The 16,447-nt window shown below is 34.9% G+C and overlaps 1 protein-coding gene across 5 annotated transcripts in view; it reads left to right on the plus strand.

Annotated features, from left to right (window-relative positions):
- Positions 1–1,141: 1,141 nt before the first annotated feature.
- The window catches only part of RC3H2 (ring finger and CCCH-type domains 2), a 42,036-nt gene continuing 26,730 nt past the window's right edge, over positions 1,142–16,447 (plus strand). For 2 of the 5 annotated variants that reach the window (XM_019728500.3, XM_088793500.1), the window contains exons 1-4: positions 1,143–1,417; positions 7,500–7,797; positions 10,008–10,125; positions 12,280–12,513. In XM_019728500.3, the coding sequence (XP_019584059.3) occupies positions 7,567–7,797; positions 10,008–10,125; positions 12,280–12,513 (583 nt within the window). In that variant the 5' untranslated portion in view covers positions 1,143–1,417; positions 7,500–7,566. Of the gene's footprint in view, positions 1,418–7,499; positions 7,798–10,007; positions 10,126–12,279; positions 12,514–16,447 lie in introns of all 5 variants that reach the window. The other 3 variants (XM_019728502.3, XM_074330965.2, XM_019728503.3) reach the window with 2 other exon arrangements.

Genomic DNA, 16,447 nt, shown 5'->3' on the forward strand with positions numbered 1-16,447 from the left:
GCAACAGCAACTGGACCTGGAGCTGAGCTGCGCCCTCCACAGCTAAGACTGAAAGAACAACTTGAAGCTGAACAGCACCCTCCACAACTAAGCTTGAAAGGACAACAACTTGACTTGGAAAAAAGTCCTGGAAGTACACACTACCCCAATAAAGTCCTGTTCCCCTTAAAAAAAAAAAGATGTTTTTCTGTCTTCCGTACAGTAATATCCGTGTTTTTAAAGCTCATTAATAGTTTTAAAAACTTCTCCATATGTCTTCTAATTCGTGGTGGGTTTACTTTCATAGATGCCTTCTTTGGACATCTAGTTTCACATTGGAAAGTGCCTTGAGTTTAATTACAATTCATGGCCATTTTCTTCATCTGTGGATTTCAGTTTCTCATCAGGAACAGAGTACATAGTACCTGCCTTTTAGGATTATTTTGATGAGTAAATGAAATATAAATAAAACTGAACAGTAAAAATGAAATTGTTATTGCCCAATACAGGACCTGGCATATAATAGTCCATAAATATTAATTCCCTTAACCCTATTCCCAGTCTGTTTCTTCATCTATAAAAAGGAGTAATTTCTACCTTAAAATTTACTGGAAAAATATCCTTCAACAAATATTTGAGTTAGTAATGCCAGAATTTGTGCTTGAAATTTTATCCCTGCCAGCTTCTGAGGAGCTCATGGTTTACTCTTTAATAAAGAGAGGTATGTGTTATACTGACTGCCAAACAAATGCTCGTTTTAATAGCGATATTGCTTGGCGCATATGTAGGATTAAAGGATGGGATCAGCGTTTCATTATGGGAGAGTGAGTAGAATGTTAGTACAGGTGTATCAGACTATGCTAAATGGATGCCATGCTTTTCATGTGGGGAGTCAGACACCGGCTCAAACCAGTGTCCAGGAGGTTAGCTCAAGGCGCAGATGAATGTGCAGGGAGTTTCCCATCCACCCTTTCGGCTTGCCTAGGCTTCCTAACAGTACCTCCCACAGTTCTCCGGGTCTCCCCAGTCACGTGATAGGGGTGGTACGGCTCGACCAGAGGGAAGCTGATGCGCAGTCCAGGTGGCAGGGGCCACTAGACTTCCCTTCCACCTCCCCAATTCCCGGTCTTGCGTGGTCTCGCGTGAAGTGGGGAGTATCTTCTCGCGAGAGCTAGGTCAGGATCCCTCCAGGTCCGCCTCCGTGGTGAGGAGGAGGAGGAGGGAAGAGGAGGAGGAGGAGGCGGTGGGAGGAGGAGGAGGCCCCGTCGCGGCCTTCGCCGCCGCCAACGGGGCTGTCCCTGTAGCTCCCGATGGAGTTTGAGGTCGTGAAACCGCCGCCGAGCTCTGCCCCGGCGAGACGAGGCGCCTCCGTCGCCGAGCCGCGCCGTCGCGGGGCTCCCGGGAGTGGCCCTTAGCGAGTCCGCCTGGGCCCCCTCAGGTAGGGCGGGGGCGGGCACGATGCGGCTCGGGCCCCAGCCCGGGTCCTTGGTCCCCGGCGGTCGGGCGGGAGACCGGTCTCAGTCCGGGGCCTGTGCGCTGTCGTTGACGGTGCCCCGAGGGTTGGGAACTGAGGGCCGCACCTGACACCCGGACCGGGCCGGGAGAACAGGGCCTGAAAAGGAGGCCCCTCGCCCTAGTAGGGCTTTTTCAATACAGAGGCCTGGCGCAAATGGCCACCTCCCTTCGACACCGGCCGAAGGGACTCCTCTGACCCCTAAGGAATCCACCCAAGCAAAGGCCAGGCTTCTCTTCCCTTTTCTACACCAGTTAGTAAGAGGCTGGTGGAGGAGGTCGTGGAAACGAAGTCGTCTCCAAGCTTTTCGTCTTTCTGCCCTGGGGCTTTCCGAGATCCTAATACCGGGATGGTGGAGGCGATCTAAGTGGTAAATAGGGACCCCGGCCAAACAATGCCCTGGGAGGGCTTAACCTCCTGGGAGGGAGATGGCTGGGCCAGCGTCGTTGCACAGTGGAGGTGACGGAGCACTGGCATGAAACACGGCCAGGGAATTTGCTGTGGCTTTCTTCTTTCCCTCTTTCATTTTTCCTTCTTGGGGAAGCCTCTTAAGGGGAGACACTTCCACCATCTTAGAAGAATGGTAGAAAGCATCTTTGTTTCTCTGTCCTTAGCTTTCAGGAAGGGAGAAGATGAGGGTAGCTGTCATTTCCATCTTTCGAATCAGAGAGAGTTTTAAGATACCGGCAAATAGAACATTGACACCAAAATAGTCTCAAGTAATCACCGACATAAAGTAGATCTAATCTCGTGATTCCCAACCTGTTCTTCTTTTTTTTTTTTTTTATAACCACCTACGTTCCCTTTTAATTCTTACTCTTTATTTACCCAGACAGGCCCCTTCTTTGTAATTCCTACTCTTCTCCCACCCCCTATGATTACAATGACTTTGGATCCCAAATAAAGTGTTTAAGTAATCTTTTCCATTTTCATGTTAGTCAAACTTTTAAGTTCCAATAGGAAGTTTTGATTAACCTGAAAAAGCTAGTATTGTTACACAAATTGATATAATTTCCCCAAAGCAAAGGAACAAATGTTTTAGTTAGCCTATGTAGCCTTTTTGTAGTTAAATACACAAATTTAGTTAAGGTTTCTTGAAACATTAAGAAGAGTTCATGGATTCTCCCATTATTACCTTTTTTTAATCTGTCTAAAGGACTACACTGTTCTAACATAACATCCCTTTTATATGTTGTTTACTTCTACTTCAGTTCTTGAAGAAATAGAGACCATCATATCCTGTCAAAGACCATTTGCCATTTTTGTTGATTTGGAGATTTATGTTTTCCAAATTTTAGAGCTTGGAAAATTGTTAGAACAAAAAAATGTTAAACATGTATTCTAGACATGTTTAGAAAAAGCAGATGTTATAATTCACCTGGCTCCTATTCTTTGAGGATTTAATTGTAGTCCTGTTCATTAGTGGAGCCTTTGAGTTATTCCTGATCTGCTATTACTGTTGTTAACCTGACATGGAAGACTTATTTCCTTTGTTCATATGTTTTCATTAGTACACTTTCTGTTTTGATAATTTGCTATCTCTTTCAGTTTGAAAAAGTCAACAAAAATTCTTTTTTTGGAGGGGGAAGCATTTTTCTTTACAGAGAATTTTATATTCAAAAATAGAACTTACACGTGTATGCAATATATAAGAATGCTAAACATATAACAAGGTTTTACAATAAGTACTTGCTTATTGTTTTGGTTGTACTGGTTTGAAGTTTCACTTTCTAGTGATGGAAAAAGGAAGTGTGTGGTAAAATAAAGCTAGCTGAAAATTACAAATAATGTGCACCCAGTCTCATAAATGTTGTAAGTTACATCTGTATGATCCTCAGCGTTTTCTAATTTTATGAAAACCTTAAGTGTAGGTATGACTTTCACCTCAAATTCTTAATAACAGTAAGTTTTACTTTATGATTTTAAAGAGAGTTGCATTGTTCAATACTAGCCAATAGCCACATGTGGCAATTGAGCACTTCAAATGTGGCGAGTGTTAATTGAGATGTGCAGTAAGTGTATAATACACACCAGATTTTGAAGACCTAATACAAAAAAAAAAGAATTTAAAATAACTCAATAATTTTTTACATTGATTACATGTTGAAGTGATACTTTGGATAAATTAGTTTAAATAAAATGTATTATTAAAATTAATTTCACCTTTTTTTCCCCCTTTTTTACTATGACTGCTAGAAAATTTTAAATTACTTGTGGCTTGCATTATATTTCTATTGAACAGTGCTGTTCTAGAGTATCTCTTCCAAGAAATAAATTATCTGAATTAAAAGTAGACATCTGAAAACCAAAAATTTCCTGATAGAGTATCCTCTTAAAATCAGAACACCCAAAACACTTTGGTAAGATGAAGAATACATTTATCCAGTAGCCATTAATTGATAGAAGTACGTTCTGTCTCAAAAATAAGTAATTTTCAAGTCTAATCATCACTAAAGAAGCAAAATTTTATTTGTTATGTTAATTAACATAGAAAATTATTTCATTACTGTTCTGTTAGAAGACATTGAAAGTTAAAAATCTCATACTTATTAAAAAACTAAGTTCAACCCTAAAGTAGATTTAAGAATTAAAACTTGGAGTCAGAAATCTTTCCTAACTTACACTAAAGTCACACAGCAGTCTCAAACATTGTTATTCAATTCCTTTTTCTCCAATCCTTTTGGTATGTTTGAAAATGCTTAGTTTTGGAGCTTACAGATTATTTTAATTGGTATTGTTTTGTTTTATAGGTTAAGGTCTAAATTGTACCAAGGATGCTTTAAATATAATTTTTAAAGTACAGAACTGATTATTTTAAAGGTTTTTGAATTGAGAAGTACTATTACAGTCTTTTTCAGTAGCTTAAATTCTTCACATGAGTGAACTACAATGAAAACAACGAGTGTTTCACGTTAACAGACCTGAGCTCTAATGTTTATATCTTTATAAAGAGAAGTAAAATACTATATGTTTTTTTGTTTTACAATTGTGAAAGAGGCATACACTTTATTCTCGCATTTTAAAATCAGGTGTCATAGTCATAAACTGACTACATAATATCATGGTGGTCTAATAACAAAATTAAGCTGCTTAGCTGGTATGCAGTTTGCTCTTAATAAAGCAGTTTGTAACTTGTATCATAAGAGAAGTCTCTTCCTCTTCCTATGAGTTAGTATTCATAGCAAGGAACTTATAGTCTGAAAAATTACTTGAGTAAAAATCGGTTTAAGATCCCAACTCTAGTGTTTCTCATTTCTAGCTTTATCTTTAGTTTTCTTAAATTTTAGGAACTAGTAACTGAAATTAGTTAATGCAAATAATTAGAATTTTTTTTAAGTAGTTCTTTTACGTTTCTAGAGTTGTGAGCTTTTAAATCTATTTTATCTCATTTTGAGATCTTTGGGGAGTATCTTTAGGATAACTATAAATGTTACTAGCAATTTAGATTTCCATAAATTCAGATAAATTACTATGGAATGTATTAGTATAAATCTAGAAATTTTACACATTAATATTTACTCTTACCTTGCCATTGCTATTTAGATGCTTTAAAAAATAAATTATAAGGACAATAAGCTATCATTTTTTATAATTATAAACATATTTTCCATGTAAATGTGTACAAAGTGCTTTTTAAAAAAATGAAAGTCCTATTTTGTCATTATTAATTCAACATTTTAGTGGACTACATAAACTTCTGTGTTTTAGCTAAAATTTCATTTGTCATCTTAATTGAGGAATCTAGACTTTATTGATAATGGTACTGAAAAAAAACATTTAAAAAAATTCGTTCCTTATATCTTACCATATAAGGAGAGCTTAGTTCATAGTTTTCCTGTCAGAAAGTTAGAGTCTGAAATATAGCAGAAGAGTTACTGCCAAATTTTTGGCAGAATTTTTCTTTTAAAGGTATTAATTTCTACTACAAATTAAACTCAGCATTAATTACATTAAAACATCTGGTGTTTGTAGACTTAGAAACACATATGGGATATTGTAACTTAAAACTATTAAATGTATTCTGGAATAGTTTGAAACACTTCAAAGCTAATAGGTGAAAATATGGAAGAGCATTTTTATGTTTTGTTCAAACATGAATGAATGCCTTTCCCACCTTCCCAACTAATTGATGTAAAGCATTTCAGGATGATCTTGGAAAACTAAATAAGGAAAGAGTATTTGCTACTAGTTTCCTGTTACCCAGTGGCCTGTGATGCCCTAACCCACTGAATTAGCATCTCCGAACAGGTGGCCGTTATGAAAAAAATAGGTGCAGTGTCTTTTTTTAGTAAATATTTTATTGGTCCAAGTTATTAATTAAATTAGGTCTCTCAATATTGGACTTAAGATAAAATTTATTTCTCAGGCCTTTTCCTTGTAGAATTCTGCAGAATAAATAGTAAACTGAACATTGAAAATGTTAGTTTCAGGGAGTGATGTGTTCACCTGCTTAGTGCTCATCTCTAAAGTTAGAAGCCAACTAACTGGTTTAAAGATTGATGGCATTAGTAGATGTGGCAATGTGAGGGTGAAAGGTATAAAATAATGTAAATATAATTTGTAAGATTTGGCTAGTTTAAAAATAAAGATATTAGATACTTTGCATTAGAGCTGTTTGAGGAAATGTTTATATAGGGTGCGTTTTACATAGCAAGCCCTATACATTTTTACCAAGATATTTTTAAAACCTTCATTTTTGTGAACATAAAAGCACAATAAAGGCTAATAAAATTCTTTATTTGGATGTGGGGATATTGAAGAATCAGTTCTATACCTTTTTGTCCTGAATCTGACTTCATTTTTAAACCTCTAATTTCTGTGGAACTAGTATATTTTGGTTGGTAAACAGTGTTATGAAATAAACCATCGGCTATTTAATTGTCCTGAATACCTAGATTTCTTGTTCACCAGAGAGCTTTTGTCAGACTTATATAAGTTTTGTATCAGAAGATACAGAAAATTTGTGAAATGCAGAATGTTCATGTTAGGTATCTAAAGATTTTAAATTAGAGGGCAGTATAATTTTGATACTAAATATTTTACTAAAAATTAGGGAATGAACATTTTGATCTTTGGATAAGAAAAGAGAATTCACTGTCATTTCTTTCATGTGCCTTTTAATCATATGCATGTATAATTTTTCTCACACTGTATACGTAACAAAGAAATTTACGTTTTGAACTTTTCAGTTTACAATTACTAGATGAGAATAGTGTTTTATTCTTGCTCATTGGAACTGGCAGTTTTTATCAATCACTAAATGATATGTTTTGTCACAAGTATTATAGGGAACTATATTCAAGATTTGTAAGACTATATACACACACACATATTTTTTTACTTTGGCACTCTCTTTTGAGGTCAACATCATTCTTTCATTTATGGACAAACAGCTCTATCATCACAATCTTCTCTTACACTTTTATTTTCAGAACCTCAATTAGCCTCCTAATCAAGTCCTGACCAGAGATTTCCTCTTTTGTGAAGCTGCCAACTTGAACATATCTTTGACTTACATGGTTGTTCAGGTGGCAAGGCTGTTTGTTCACACTTGACTCACTACTATATTGTTTGGATCAATAGTTTCCAAAGTTTACTAATTCTTAGGCCATATCTTAATGTTTTGGGGTAGTAGATACCAAAGGAAAACACTTTTTTTAAAAAACAGCAATTCAAAGTAATCTGTATTCCTAAAAATGAAAAGTGGAACGTTAATGTGTTATTTGATGTGGTCGTTAAGAAACATACATGAAAGCTTTGATGACTGTTATATGAGCAACTGATACAAATATGTTTAGTTGAAAGGAACAAACCCTATTAGAATATTGTTTCTAGACACAATTTTTGAAATTTAATTAATTAAGCAAATAGACTTAAAGAAAAAGATACCCAAAACATATTAAATTATTCAGAAGTGTTTTAGGTTTTGAGGCTGTAATGGTTGACTTTACAGTTAACTCTTAAAAGGTGAATATGTGGTTGATTCTTAACCTTTGTCCATTTTCAGCTTACAAAACACTACACAGCAAAATAATGATCTGCTAGACTGCTAACCCGAGCATCCAGCTTCCACAATGCCTGTGCAGGCAGCTCAATGGACAGAATTTCTGTCCTGTCCAATCTGCTATAATGAATTTGATGAGAATGTGCACAAACCCATCAGTTTAGGTTGTTCACACACTGTTTGCAAGACCTGCTTGAATAAACTTCACCGAAAAGCTTGTCCTTTTGACCAGACTGCCATCAACACAGACATTGATGTACTTCCTGTCAACTTTGCACTTCTCCAATTAGTTGGAGCCCAGGTAAGCTTTCGAGATTTTACTACTTTGGTATATGTAATAATTATAGAACTTAGTTCATTAAGGGGCACAAAGTATGTTTAGTGATATTTGAGACATAAAAATTATTCAGTGTACCTGATTTTTCTTTAGATAATGTCATAAATCCTTATGCAAAACCATAAATTTCATTATGGTTATGTATTTCTTTGTGTTCAATGCTGTGGTCCAAATTTATTTTTATAAGTGATTTGGAGGATAAGAAAAATTTTTATGTAAGTATACATAAATATTTATTCATTAGATAATATGAGAAGAAATGTAATCAAAGTTTTGGCCAGAAAGCAACCATGTAGAATGGAGATTTTTTGGTTTTCTTTTTAGCTTTACTTGACATTTAGGATAATATTATAAATGAGAAAATAAGTTCTATTTAGGGATGTATAGATGGAAAACCATTTTCCAGAGTACCAGTAACAAATTCTGCAGTTTCTTATGCTCAGGTGCTATAAAATTACTATTTCTTGTTTATATAATCGTTTTACTGAATCAGAGCAAGACCTAGATTTACAGTAATTTCCATTTAATGCGGGCCTACTTTGTGTAGGTATGATAGTAAGCGTTCAGTATCTATTATTACTAATTCTTATAGATCTTCAGGTAGTTATCCCCATTTTACAGGTGAGGAAAAAGATGAAATTCTGTACATCATGCACTACATATTAAAGTAAGAAAGTAAGGCTTTTTCTGATTAATCACTTAGAAAATTCAATGAATTAAAATGCCCCATTCCTTAGTATCTTGATATTTGAAGTTTTCCTTCTAAACAACCACATTTCTTTTAAATGTTCATAATCCATTGAGACACTCTGAAATCAAGATGTATCCATAATCAACAGTGTGTCATAATTTAATTGGCAACATTTTTTTTTAATGGTACATACAATAATGGTACCTCTTGCAAACACTGGCATCTTAGGTCCAGTAAAATACCATAGACTTTTTGTAATAATACTACTAGCTATCATGTATTTAGCGTTTGTTATAGATCAGGTATTGTGTTTTGTTTTTTATAAATGTTCTCTCAGTTGTTCCTTAAAGTAGCCTATAGGCTTATACAAAGTGACTTATGTTTTCAGCCTCATCTTCTACTACTTCCTCATTCTTTCTGCTTATGCCTCCTAGCCGGTTGTCAAATATGCCAAACATATTATCCTCCCCTGAATGCTTTTATAGTGACTATTGTCTTTGCCTAGAATGCTCACTCCCTCTCCTCTGTCAAGTCTCTCTCCAAAAGTCCTGATTTCCAAGGAAATGTATCCTGCCCACCCACCTTAAAATTGCATCCCCTCTCCAGCACTCCCAGTTCCCCTTATTCTTGTATGATTTGTAATGATCACCTTATATGATATTTTTATTTATTTATTTATTTATTTATTTATTGGCTGCCTTCTCTCTTCTCCACTAGAATGTAAGCTCCACAAGGGCAAGAAATTTTGTCTGTTTTGATAGATGCCTAGTGCCTAAAACTGTGTTTGGCACATGGTAAGCACTCCATAGCTATAAATATTTGTTGAATTAAATTGAATTTTCATAGTGGCACAATGAAATAGGGATTTTCATTTTCATTTTGCAGATAGGGAAACTGCTTGGAGCAGTTAAATAATTTACTCGGGATCACTTACAGAAGTGGCAAAGCTGCAGTTTATACGCAAGTTTTGACTTTTCATTGAGAACACTGTGTCTTGTGGTGTTTAAATTCTAGCTACGGGGGACAGACCATAAACAATAAATATAATAACTAAACTATGTAGTAAGAAGGTGCTAAGTGCTCAGGGAAAAAAAATGTTCTTGTCCTTTCCTACTTTTTATTTTGAAATACATTTAGAAAAAGTTGCAAAAAATAGTATACAGAGTATAACTTTCTGTAGCTTCCACTAATGTTAATACTTTTCTAGAGTATAGCATGGTTCTCAACCCCAGGAAATTTACATTGATACAATACTATTAACTCCCTGCTTCTTTTTTCCATTCATTAATTTCAGCCCCTGCTATTATCTATGATATCCTTGGTTCTTGCAAAGCAATTTGATTAGGTGTTTGGCTTAAATTTTATTTAAACTACCTTGATGTGTTTTCTCTGTATTATAATTTTATATTCATGATTGTCAAATATATAAATAACAATTTGTGAGCTGGATGAATGTATTTCATCAATTTTTCTTTGTTTTTAGGTACCAGACCATCAGTCAATAAAGTTAAGTAATCTTGGTGAGAACAAACACTATGAAGTTGCAAAGAAATGCGTTGAAGATTTGGCACTCTACTTAAAACCACTAAGTGGAGGTAAAGGTAAGTTCATAAAAAGTGTTTTTACTGGTGAGTAGGACTTGGTAATACATTTACTTTGAAAAACTTGATATTGATCCCCTATTAAAAATTCTTGAGTTTTGGAAAATGAGTTTGCTTAGAGAGATCTTGGAAAACTTTTTGATTGAGAACATTTATTATACTATTTCTGAAAATAACCAATGTTGTTATTAATTTAAGAATTCATTACACATATAACATGTTAAGCTTTATGCAATATGTGTATTTATTGATTAAACTAATAGTGCTGTAGTAGAACATTCGTTTTGATAAGTCCTGTTAAGACAGTTTCATATGTTCATGTATTCATTCAATCATTCATTACATTTTATTGAGCGCTTACAGTGGTTATGGTCCCTGCCTTCACGGAGTCCAGACCTATTGAGGGAGATAGGCATATAAGTGCAGTTAATGTTTTTGAGGTGCTGTGACAGAAGTGAAATTCTGTTTTGTTTATCACTGCATACCCAGTGGCTAGAACAAAGTCCCTAAGCCATGCCTAGTATCTTTATAGAACAACAGGAGAGTGGGCCTGAAGCCATGTGAGTGAGGGGGAGAGCAGTGTGAGGTAGATGAAAAGAATCAGTGAGGCCAGGTGATGTTTAGACTTACAGGCCGTTTTAAAGACTTGAGCTTTCACTCTGAGTGAAACTGGGGAGTCACTCCAGGGTTTTGAGCAGAGGAGTGAGACAATCTGACTGATATTAAAAGGATCACTCCAGCTGCTCTATTGAGAATTCATTGTAGAAGGGCAAGGGTAGAAGCAGGGTATCACTGAATCATCAGATGGAATAAGGTTATAGCAGTGGAGGCAGTGAGACCTGGATAGTCTGGATATATTTTGAAGGTAGATCCAAGAGCAGTTCTTAAATTATTGAATATAGGGTATGAGAGAAAGAGCAGAGTCAAGTATGACTCTTGGGTTTGGTGCCTGAGCACAAGAAAAGAGAGGTTGTCATCAGTTTAGTTAAGGAATACTGTAGATCGAGCAGGTTGATGGAGGACGATCAGGAGTTCAATTTTGGTCATGTTAGTTTGAGATATCAAATCGTTTCTAGAATGCTACTGACTAACCAATGGATATAAGTTAAGGAATGAGGTGTAGGAGCTGTAACTTTGGGAGTCACTGATGTATAGATGGTACTTAAGGCAGTAAGATGGGATGAGATCACCTAACTAATGAGTGTAGATAGAGAATAAAACAAAAACTGGGTTCTAATCCCTTTACCATTAAGAAGACAGGAAGAAAAGATGAAATCAGCAAATAAGACTAGATAAAAAGAAGAAAGGGAGGAAGAAAATGAAGAGAATGGGGTGTTCTGGAAAAAGAAGTGTTTATAGAAATAATGAGTGATCATCTTTGTTGATTTAGCAAAGTAGAGGACATTGTCTTGACAAGATCAGTTTTGGTCAAATGATAGGGGCAAAAACTTGATTGGAATGGGTTTCAAAGATTATGAGGAAAGGGATTGGAGATAGTGAATACAGATGACTCTGGAGTATTTGCTACAGAAGGGAGGAAAGATGTGGGGCAGAGCTGGTAGCGGAAGAGGGATGAATACAATGATTTCTTTATTTTTAAGATGGATGAAATAACAGCTTGCTTGTTCTTATTGTATGCTAATGGAAATGACCAAATAGAAAGGGAAAAATTGATGATAAAGGAGAGAGACAAGAATTGCTATAGTAAGATCCTTGGGTAGGAAAAAGGTAATAGGATCTTGCAGTTAAGCAGTGTTCTTAATGTCTTATATACAGTAAACAAAATAAGAGCTGTTAGTAATCATTACTTTTAGATTAATTAAGCTTTTCATACATTCAGCTTTAAATTTAACTTCAGTAGTTTTAATAAAGGTGGAAAATAGACTAAATAAACCCAAAGTACTCTATTTTGAGGGATACGTACAACCCAGAGAACAGGATACCTAAATAAAATTTAAAGTAACTAAACATTAGGCTCTTATTTCCTGTAGAATACTAATAAACAGAGACAGAATACCCACTGTTAAAAAACGAAAGTACCTTACAGGGGACTCGTTAAGAATTGTGGCTTAATAGTTAAACACGTAATCAAAATTGACTTGTCTTTTTTAATTGAAAAAAACTTTTGTTTTCTTTGTTTCCTTTTTCATGAAGGTGTAGCTAGTTTGAACCAGAGTGCGCTGAGCCGTCCAATGCAAAGGAAACTGGTGACACTTGTAAACTGTCAACTAGTAGAGGAAGAAGGTCGAGTAAGAGCCATGCGAGCAGCCCGTTCCCTTGGAGAAAGAACTGTAACAGAACTAATATTACAGCACCAGAACCCTCAGCAATTGTCTGCCAACTTATGGGCTGCTGTCAGGGCGCGAGGATGCCAGTTTCTAGGGCCAGGTAAGATAGATCACTGTCTTGCCTTATGGGTTGTAAGGACGAGAGGATGCCAATTTCTAGAGGAAGATGAGAATCCCCAGACTCAACCCATCTTTACTTATACATACAAATTTTGACATAATTAAAGACAAACCAGTTTATCATAATCTACATGATAGATATTACTATAGTGTTTTAGAATAAATTTCTCATGTAAACCCTCAATGACCTTCAAGAGAGGTGCCACACATTCAATTTTACAAATTAAAAAATGGAGTTAGAGAGAGGCCTAAGACTACATAGGTGGTAAGTAAAGGAAACAATCTTTTTTTCTTAATGAAAAAAAAACTTAATTTTTTTGAAAAGCTGGAAAACATAGACATTATTTAAAAATAAACAAATAGAAGAATCCCCAGGGGTGATTTCTTTATGGTTACTACCATCTACATTCTGTTTAAACAATCTTTACCTATACCAAGGTTATGACGTACTCTCCCATGTTATCTTCTGGAAACTTTATTGTTTTACCTTTCTGATTTAGAATTACAGTCCAAGTAGAATTTCTTTTTGTGAAGGAAACTCATACGTGGAAAAAAATAAAATTGGATAAATTCCTTATACTCCATAGCTACATAAATACCAAATAGATCAGAAATACTTACGATTAAAAAATAAAATATACAAATAATAAAAAACAGAAGAGTGAATTCCTTTATAACTTAGGAGTAGGAAACACTTTTCTCTTTGACTCCAAGTCCAGAAACAATATGGGAAAAGATTGATATTTGAATATGTAATTTTTTAAAAATTGCATCACAAAAAAATTATAAGCAAAATTTAAAAAATGACAGACTTGAGGAAATACTTATGTTATATCACATACAAAGCACTAATATAACTGATACATAAGGTACTTCTGAAAACTCAAGAAAAATACCAAACACCCAATTGAAAAATTGACAAAAGATGCAAACAGACAGTCATGGGAAAAAGTAATGTAAATGGCCCTCAAATATATAAAAAGATACTCAGTCTTTCTCATATTAAGAGAAATATGCATTAAAATTATACTGAAATACTATTTTTAATCTATCAGATTGGCAGAATGCAAAAGTTTGACAATATATTCTGTTGTCAGGGCTGTGGGAAAACAAGTATTTTCTTCCAATAATGGTGGGAATGCAAAGTGGTACAAGCTTTAGAGGAATTTGGCAATATCTAGCAAAATCATCTGTATATTTACCTTTTGGCTCCAATAGTCCCATTTTTAGGAAGCTATCCCAAAGATACAGCAAAAAATACAGGATGCATAAAGTATAAAGCACTATTGTAACAGCAAACATTTGAAGCCACCTGAATGTCTATGAATAGGAGGCTGGTTTAATTATCTCATATATCTTTCTAATGGAGTACTATGCACCTTTTGAAAGAAATGAAGAAGATGTATGTATTCTAGGGCTGGTCTCTAGATGCATTAAGTTAAAAATAAAAGCAAGGTACAGCATAGTGTGCTTATTGTAGTATTTTATCTAAGAAAAGAAAGATACAACCATTATCATCTTACTTGTTTATATTTTCCAACAGAAACAATGGTAGGAAAAATTTTAAAATAATAGACTTCTGTAGAGGAGGGAGGAACCAAATGCTGAATATACCTTGTTTTGTACTTTGGAGCCATGCACACGTTTTATGTAATCATAGAACCATTTTTAGTAAAAATAAATTTTAAAATTATAAACAAAATGAGTAAAACAAATCCATACCTAAAAAATAAAAAAAGCTAAAACATACATCAAGTTGGTAGCATGTTCATCAGGAATGAATTCTTTCAGATGACTTCAGAACACAGTGTTTTGATTTTATATTCCTAGTGGGATATATAATAAATACCATTAATTGTATTTACTCATCATCATACTGTTCATAATTCTATTGGTGTTCTTTTGAAACTGTTAATAGAGACACACAAGAAGATAAAGCAACAAATTAAATGTTAATGCTGTCAGTATGCAAGATTTTCAGCATTTTAAAAAAACAAATACAAGTATGAAATCAAAGAATTTTTGTAAAAATTATGTAGTCAGTCTTAAATTTGAATTGGCAATATTAGTACAGACTCCTTTATTTTTCTTTTTCTGAAAAATGCCTGTTCCCTAGGTCTGTCCCCTGAAAAGGTTTAGAAGCGGTAAATAGCCCTGAGGAGCCATAGCACAAAGATTGTGACCTTTAATAAATACCATTTACCACTAGAAAGAATCAGGGCTCTTCAGATAAATGCCTGATTTCAATTCTGGGGTAGAAAAGCACAAGAAGACCCTGGGAAGTCTTATGCTAGAAAGTGAAAAAGCTGTAAAAAAAATCCCCACTGGAATCTTGTCAAAAGGACATAGAATTAAATTTGAAGGGGCTCCCACTGGACATAAATGGGAAAGTTTGAACATCATAATGAATAATGACTATAATGGATTGAAACAAAATACATTAAAAATCCATAATTTTGTAATCACAGTGCAGAAAAATTAATTGGTTATCTTCTGCAGTTGCTCGGGCACCAACACATTCTAAAAATTAGAAAAGGTATAGGGAAAAAAAATCATGCATTTTTTTCTGCCTTTCCTTGAAACTGTTTTCAGGGACACTTCCTTCGGATGTGTAAGGTAGAGTCCTCTTTTAGCTAATAAATTTAGAAAATGTTAAAATTAGAAAAATCACAAATTTGTAATATCAAATGAATTAATGGGACTAAGCAAGAATTATTAGTGGCTGTTAAAATCATTAGATGAGAGGTTGCTGGAAAATTTTATAATAGATGCATGAGGTCTGAACCCACTGATCAGTCTTATTACTAAAAGTGAGACAACTAAGCCTCATGTATTTCCTGATGGTGATACATGGAATGAGAAGTATGCTTGGGGAACAAAACAAAACAAAAACATTCTGAATCTAACAATAGGATCAAACAATAAGGTAACGTTTAAATAAAAAAAAATTTATTACAATAAAAGACACATTGCCATTAATCCTCCTCAAAACACTCCCTCTCACTTTGAACACACTTACCCCTTGTTCTTGCCACTTTCTGAAGCAGTTCTGGAAGTCCTCTTTCGTGAGTGTCTTTAGTTGTGCTGTTGTGGCTGCTTTGATGTCCTTAATCATTTTGACTTTGGCAAAGCGCTGCCTTGTTCTACAACTCAACAACAGAAAGACAGATAACCCAATCAAAAAATGGGCCAAAGGCTTGTATAGACATTTCTTCAAAGAAGATACACAGATGGCTAAAAAACACATGAAAAGATGCTCAGTCATTAGTCATTAAAGAAATACAAATCAAAGTCACAATGAAATACCACTTTTGCACCCACTAGGTTCACCATAATTGAAAATATGGAAAATAAACTGTTGGTGAGGGTGTGGAGAACTTGGGAATGTGAAATGGTGCAGTCCCTGTGGAAAACAATTTGGCATTTCCTCAAAGTTAAAACAATTACCATATGACCCAGCAGCTCCACTCCTAGGTATATACCCCAAACAGTTGAAAACAGATATTCAAACTAATATTTGTACACAAATGTTTATAGCAGCATTATTCACAGTACTCAAAAGGTGGAAACAATCCAGATGTTCATCAACTTATGGAAAAATAAAATATGGTATATCCATAAACAGTATTATTCAGCTGTAAAAAGGAATGAAAACCGATGCATGCTACAGTCTGGATGAACTTTGAAAATATTATGTTAAATGAAAGAAGCCAGACAAAAGGTTACATAGTCTATGATTTCATTTATATGAAGCGTCCACAAAGGTAAATCCATAGAACCACCCGTTAGGCTCTAGTGGGTTGCCAGAGACTGAGGAAAGAGAGTATGGGGGACAAGTGACTGCTTAATGGCTGTAGGATTCCTTTGAGGTGATGAAAATTTCTTAGAAGTAGATAGAGTTATTAATGGTTGTA

Source organism: Rhinolophus sinicus, chromosome 16 (genome assembly GCF_057876585.1).
Source record: "Rhinolophus sinicus isolate RSI-liver-muscle chromosome 16, RSI-T2T, whole genome shotgun sequence".
Taxonomy (NCBI): domain Eukaryota; kingdom Metazoa; phylum Chordata; class Mammalia; order Chiroptera; family Rhinolophidae; genus Rhinolophus; species Rhinolophus sinicus.